Here is a 7,474-nt window from a genome sequence, read left to right on the forward strand (position 1 = left end):
GTGCGAGACGAGAAGTTGTTTAGTTCTTTGATACAGAAAGGCAAGTTTTAAAGGGCTATGCGCTTTCAGCATCAAAGTTATTGGATAACATTAAGATTCATTAGTACTCAAATATTAAATATCAATAGCTGCAGCAAATACAATTGTAACCAATGGTAATGGTACGTTTTTAGGTACCAACCACACATAATGTGGGATAAGTCAAGGCAAATACGGTATAGACTCACGTGTAACAAGAGGTCTTACTCGGATAGTTTTTCCGACCAGAGTCTGGTTCCGACTAACCAACACAAGTATCAGCCAAAACTTCTAAATTAGTTACCATTTTCATACTTTATTTTGTTTTTTTTATTTTTAGTTGTAAATACAGTTCAGTTCAACAGATATTGAAACATACATTTTATATCATAAAAGTAAAAAGATATAAAAACAAAAATATATTTGTTTAGCCCTGATAGCTATGCGGAAATTTTTTCCGTTCCGGACAGAGTAGGACGGAAATCGGAAAATGAAATGATGGTGCTCGCAACGTGGATTTATTTTTCCGTCATAACCTCAAGAATTCCGCATTTTGGCAACGCAAAAATACACCATGTTTGTGTTGTGAACTCTAATTTTATTAGAACAACTTAACTCTTAAGTAAACATAATAACAAGTACATTGTACAAATTTAGTTGCTAAATTCATACTCGTAAATGCGTTGACTTGTAAATATCAAATACTAAATTACTTGTATTTCAACATACCCTTCAAGTAAGAAAACAGGAGGAAACACTTAATAAACAAAAAACAGAAAAAACATTGGAACCTGAGTGTATGAAAGAAAATGGCAGTGCTATTTCAGGTACACTATAAGAAAACTTCTCTCAAGTAAGTAAGCAGAAAACCACCTTTCTAAATTCAACATTCTCCCGGCAATAGGGGACGAAGCCACCTATTAAAGAGCACAACTTAGACCTTATCTAAATTATATCTGACAGAAAAATCCCCAATGAAAATTAGTACTGTAATTGTACAAACTAACAATTACATTAAGTTTTACCTGACATTCACAACTGCATGAGTTACAGTGACTTTATAAATCTAACTTAGTAGGAAGTACATCATCATCACTCACAGTATGCATGGGCATTTGAGGATTATCACATATCTCTCTATCAAGATCATCACAAGATGCATCAGCAGTAATCAAATCTTTAGATCTACCTAACTTCTAGATCATACAATCTTTGAATGGGTCTAGTCATCTCTCCCCTTTTAGTTTTGAGCCTTACACTCCTTACAAGTCCATCTTTACCTTTAAACACATCTACAATAACCCCAAGAGGCCACTTCAATCTAGGAATGTTATCCTCTTTTATCAACACAAGGTCACCCTTAGACAAATCACATTTCTTATTGATTCCTTTTACAACTTGAGGTAAATTAGTTATATAATTGTTACTCCAAAGTTCCCAAAAATGTTCTAGCTTCTGGTTTCTTACAACTTCTCTTTCATTCAAGTCCCTGGAAGTCACCTTACATGGCTCTACATTTATTAAGGATTTACAGTGTGGGGCTCGTCCTAGGATAAAATGTGAGGGAGTGAGATAGTGAATGGAATCAGGTTCATCACTCACATAAGTCAATGATCTAGAATTAATACATGATTCTATTTCTAATAGTATAGTTTCTAATTCACTCTTACTTACATAGTTCAGATTTAGTGTCTTTCTCAAAGCAAGCTTAACTGACCTAATGAGCCTCTCCCACCAGCCGCCCCACCAGGGAGCACGAGGGGCTATAAAGTTCCATTTGGGAGCAAAGAGGCTATACATCCTTTGTACCTCATACTTAGCAGCTACAAAAGTCTTTGCATTATCTGAATATATGACACTAGGTAAACCTCTCCTGGCAACAAATCTTCTTATAGCCAATAAGCAGTCAGACAAGGATGAAGATTCTGTAAGCTCTAGGTGTAAGGCTCGTACAAAACCACAAGTGAACAACAATACATAAAATTTCCTACTAGGACAATCGGCACAAAAGAGAGGGCTTGCATAATCTAAGACTGTTACATCAAAGGGTGGAGAAGACCTTACTCTTTCTTTGGGTAATGGAGCCACAGGTTGACTACAAGGTTTTGAATCATGCCAACGGCAACTTAAACATTCCTTCATTACTGTCTTAGCTAATCTCCTCATTCCTATAATCCAAAAGCTATTCCGTAGGGATGAAATTACAGTATCCACAACTGCATGCTTCAAAAACTCATGCTGAAATCTGATTAACAACTTAGCAAATTGACCCTTGGGAATTATGACAGGATGTTTAGTCTAAGTTAGAAAACTCAAGACGACCCTTAATTCTTAATAATCTTTTATCATCTAGAAAGGGGTCAAGATTTCTTAATTTAGACCACTGAGGAATAGCCTTGTTACCTAAAACAATGCCTTTATTTCTACAGAAAACACTTCTCTTTGGATGCAGTAAATAAACTTCAATTTAGCAAAATCAATCTCTTCAGTAATGAGAGGGCCCTCCACTTGGTTTCGACTAATTTTACAATTTCTGATAAATCTTAAGATATAAGCTGTAACTCTTAACACCTTGCTTAATTACTGAATCTATCTAAATCTATCAAAGGGTTTCTGGCACTCCTTGTACATTGAGACAGGTAACAGTACTTTCAGTGCTTATTTCTTCTTTATCTTTAACAACTGTGTTACCTTCCCTTTCCTGGTATAGGGTGTCTTTTAACATACTAGGCCCATAGTACCACATAGTACTATCCACAAGATTATCCGCCAAAAGACCCCGTGTTATCAGGTCAGCTGGATTGTCCTTACTTCCACAATGTTGCCAGCAACTTGGAGGTGTTAACTCTCTGATTTCCTTTACCCGATTAGCTACAAATATGTCCTTCTTACTAGCATCTCCTTGAATCCATGACAGAGCAATGGTAGAATCTGTCCAATACCTAACTCTAACACTGTTAACTAGGTTAAGGGCATTCTTCACAAAGTTGACTAATCTTGAACACAAAAGAGATCCCATGAGTTCTAACCTCGGCAATGTAATTGTCTTTATGGGAGCAACTCTTGACTTAGAGGATACTAATGACACCTTATATGAGCTGTTCTCCACAGGTACTCGCAGGTACACACAAGCCCCATAGCCCTTTTCAGAAGCATCACTAAACCCATGTAGCTCCATATGTCTAAGCTTCTCCCAGGCTTTTTGTGGAAAATAACATCTATCTATCTGAAAATTCTTAAATTGTTGACTACTAAGGAGCCATCTCTGAAACTTAAGCTTCAACTCTGATGGCATTTCTTGATCCCAAGTCAGACCCAGTTTCCAGAGTTCCTGAAAAAGTATCTTGCCATACATAACATATGGACTAATTAATCCTAAAGGGTAAAAAATCTTAGTTATCCCACTAAGGATGCTTTGCTTAGTAGAGACTACTTGCACAATAGAATCTAAAGTTATGCCATCAAAGGAGAAACTGTCCTGTGAGTTACACCACTTAAGGCCTAATACAGTATTACGTTCATCAGAATTTATAAAGGGTACCTTGTCACATAACTGAGAAGTAATCAGCAAACTATTTGACACAAGCTTTGTAAGGTCCATACTAGCATCAGCAAAAATGCTACGGGCTTCACAAAATTTATCAGCTGCTTCTACAGCAAAATCCGCACCACTCAACCAATTGTCTGTATACATGTTAGCCTTCAAATCTTGCACTACACTAGTGGGGGGATACTTATCCAAATGATGTTTGATAGTGGCATTTAACAGAAATGGGCTCGCTGTGTTACCAAAGGGTACATGTGTGAATCTCATGTGCCGTATTGTACCATCGTCTCTTGGCCACAAAAATCTATGAACATCTCTGTCTTTCTCTTGTACACTAATTAGCAGAAATGCCTTTCTTATATCAGCTGTAACAGCAATGGGCCAACGACGAAAGCGGATGAGCATTTCAACCAAGTCAGGGTTGAGTGATGGGCCTGAGGACAAACAGTCATTCAATGATACACCATTGTAACAAGAGGCAGAGGCATCAAACACAGGCCTTATCTTAGTACTTGAACTGCTTAACTTCACTACTGGACGATGAGGCATATAGTACACAGAATTCACACCTGAAATTTCCTGCCTTGGTACCTCTTCTATCATGTGATCAGACTCATAACTATCAAACACTTTTTGATACTCTTTCTTAAGCTCCTTATTTTGTTCTAACTTAACCATTAGCTTACTTAACCTTTTATGGGCTATGACTTCATTATCCAAAAGTTTTTCTTTAGCAGAATCATCCTTCCAGGGCAGTGCAACCTCATAGCGACCATTCACAAACTTCACATTACTCTCAAATTCTTTGAAAACTTTAGTCTCACTATAACTTTCAACAAGTTCCCTAGGCTTAACCCCTGCAGTTTCCAGATCCCAAAACTTACACAAATCTGAATCTGAAACAGAGGAGATACACAATAATTGTGGTAAAGAATACGTACAAGTGCGAGTGGTTTCATACAGCCTGCCACTCAAGACATAACCAAAGACAGACTTCATGGCTACAACATGGTTAATTTGGAAGGCATGTACAGGAGAAATCAGTGCCCAGTAGAAATCTAGATCAATCAGTATATCAATCTCAATGGGAGAATCATGGTGGTAATCATCAGCTAATGCAACATGAGAAAAAGAGTTAAGCACTGAATATGGTACAACAGGCCTAACCAAGGGCCGACATATTCTGGGAATCTCCGCAGCAATGATAGGTACCAATTTCTTGTCAGAGTCCCACAACTCTAACTCATAAACATTTCTGTGTTCATTTTTTCCACTACTATGACCCCCAAAACTAGAGTATGGCATAGGTGCACTAGTGATCCACTGTGGTTTACACTTCTTCACAAATTTGCTACTAACATATGATCTGTCTGCACCATTATCAAACATTACCTGAGCAGTGACAACAGTACCATCACTACCACTTACTTTAACTTTGGCTGTCTGTAAAATGTTACAGTTACCACCTTGCCTTGTCAGAAGTGCCACATCACCAGGCTTGTCACTGCCAACAGCACCTACCTTTGCTTCACTTTCTTCCTTCTTTAGATTAATTTCCTGCCTAACACCACACATTAAAGTAGAGTGGGCACCGTTACACTTTGTACATCTTGTACGAGCTTTACACTCTCTTGACATGTGTCCACTCTTCAAACACTTGAAACATAGGCCTAAACTTCTTATTTTTTCACCTCGCTCTTTTCCACTCAATTCTAGAACACCAAAACAGTTTTCTGATTTATGTTTCTTGCCACAGAAACTGCACTTAGTGTTTTCTTGCTTGGACGAAGCATGAAGAGCTGCGGCTGAGTACACCTTGTCTTTAGAACTCTTACTTTTAATTTTCTTTTCCTCACTACTACTCTTTCCCTTAAAGGTTTCAGACCTTTCTAATCTTGAAATTTGCTTGTCTAAGAATGTCAATAACCAATCTAAATCACTCTCATGTCCATCACCATCCCTGGCCCACTCTAGCCGCAGTTCACTGGGCAAACGAGAGAGGATGATAGGTGTAAGAAACACTTCACACTGTTTTCCAGTGACGCCTAGCGCCTCCAAACTGCAGATGTGTATTAGAATGTCATCTCGTAATTTCCACAGCTGTGCTACACCCTTTGGTCCGCTGACATTAATGTTGACTTGACCATTTAACAATGCCTGGACATGAGCAAAAATAATCTTTTCTGGCTTGTAATAGTGTTCCTTCAGTAAATTGCAAGCAACCGGGTAATTAGCACTGGTATGGGCTAGTCCCTTCACTACATTCTTGGCATCTCCTTCCAGCAAAGACAGCAAATAGGTGAATTTACTGATCACTGGAAGGTCTGTTGCATCAATGTGGGAAGTAAATTGATCCCAGAAGGACTGCTATTGGGTCACTTCACCACTAAACTTTGGCAGTTCCAGCTTGGGTAACTTGATGTTGGTGACATCTGATTCTTGAGATGAAGACTGACCACTTATAGAACCAGGACCCTCTGCTGCTGCTGCTAACTTCCTTATCTGGTCTTCAGCTTGTATCCTAGGCTGCACACTTTTTGTTCTAAACTCATGGGCTTCATCCAAAAGTTGTTCTAGTTCTTCTTCGTCTACATCAATTTCTATTGCTTCTTGGACTTCATCCAACTTAGCTAGTCTTTGGTCGTATTCCTTGATGGCCTACTCAAATTGACTAATGGTTGTGGTGGAGGACTCCAGAAGGTCACTCAGAACCTTGGAAGCTCTCGTCACCCACCCTCGACATGTCATACTTGTCCTCTTTAACTTCTCCATTATCTTCACTGCACAACTTACTTAGCTATCTTCTTAGAGGGAGTGTTCACAGTGTCTGGGCACCAAAATGTGGGGGTTTCTTTAAGCCCACATCATGCAGGAAGGTAAAGGAATTGAGAAGAGTGCCCGGCTCAAGGAAACACCATGTTTGTGTTGTGAACTCTAATTTTATTAGAACAACTTAACTCTTAAGTAAACATAATAATAGGTACATTGTGCAAATTTAGTTGCTAAATTCATACTCGTAAATGTGTTGACTTGTAAATATCAAATACTAAATTACTTGTACTTCAACATACACTTCAAGTAAGAAAACAGGAGGAAACACTTAATAAACAAAAAATAGAAAAAACATTGGAACCTGAGTGTATGAAAGAAAATGGCAGTGCTATTTCAGGTACACTATAAGAAAACTTCTCTCAAGTAAGTATGCAGAAAACCACCTTTCTAAATTCAACACATTCCATCCTCTCCTTCTCATATTTTATCCTCCTAGCCTGTATCCTCCCCACAACCTTACAACCATGTCTCTCCATCACCCTTTACTCCTGCAGTAGCAGCGCTTCCCTCTGGCACAACCAACCAACAACTAGAGTAGAGTGGAATCTCAACCTCGATCAAATCATACAATTGATGACCAGCTCCATGACAGCTAGCCTTCTCTGCTATGGAAGATTTTCCATACAACGAAACCCTCACTGAGTTAGCAATCCAGAATTGTCTCAAAGAATCGCTGTGCTAGTAAATGCATTTGTGAGCATCGGCAGTGACTTGATCCCGCCACCAGCGCAGATACAAACATATATTACAAACATAAATCCTCCTTTTCGCAATGATAGAGAACTATTGAAAATACTCCAATGGAACAGTTTCGGTCCATTTTTGGCATACGGTACAAATTTGCATGACTCCAGTCGTAAGCATCCCTAGGAAACTATGATATCATTCTTCTACAAGAAAACACTCCTTAGAGAAGACACATTCTTTTCCTTCAAAGGATGCACTGTATGCCGGACACTGCATACAGACAACCCTAATAAAAAAAACGACAGTCCTTCGTCCCAGATTCCAAACATAGACTGTGGACCAGAAGTAGAATCATTAAGTTTTAAAATTGTTCTTAGAAGGCACAGCCCT

At 38.6% G+C, this 7,474-nt stretch overlaps 1 protein-coding gene across 1 annotated transcript; it reads right to left on the minus strand.

Moving 5' to 3' along the window:
• Positions 1–2,620: 2,620 nt before the first annotated feature.
• LOC135206854 (uncharacterized) lies at positions 2,621–6,863 on the minus strand. Its single transcript, XM_064238338.1, has 3 exons — positions 6,858–6,863; positions 5,950–6,223; positions 2,621–5,841 (listed from the first exon to the last, which is right to left on the minus strand). Exons 1-3 carry the CDS (start codon positions 6,861–6,863, stop codon positions 2,621–2,623), a joined length of 3,501 nt encoding a protein of 1,166 aa, XP_064094408.1.
• Positions 6,864–7,474: the final 611 nt, after the last annotated feature.

This window comes from Macrobrachium nipponense, chromosome 31 (genome assembly GCF_015104395.2).
Source record: "Macrobrachium nipponense isolate FS-2020 chromosome 31, ASM1510439v2, whole genome shotgun sequence".
In the NCBI taxonomy this organism is placed as follows: Eukaryota; Metazoa; Arthropoda; class Malacostraca; order Decapoda; family Palaemonidae; genus Macrobrachium; species Macrobrachium nipponense.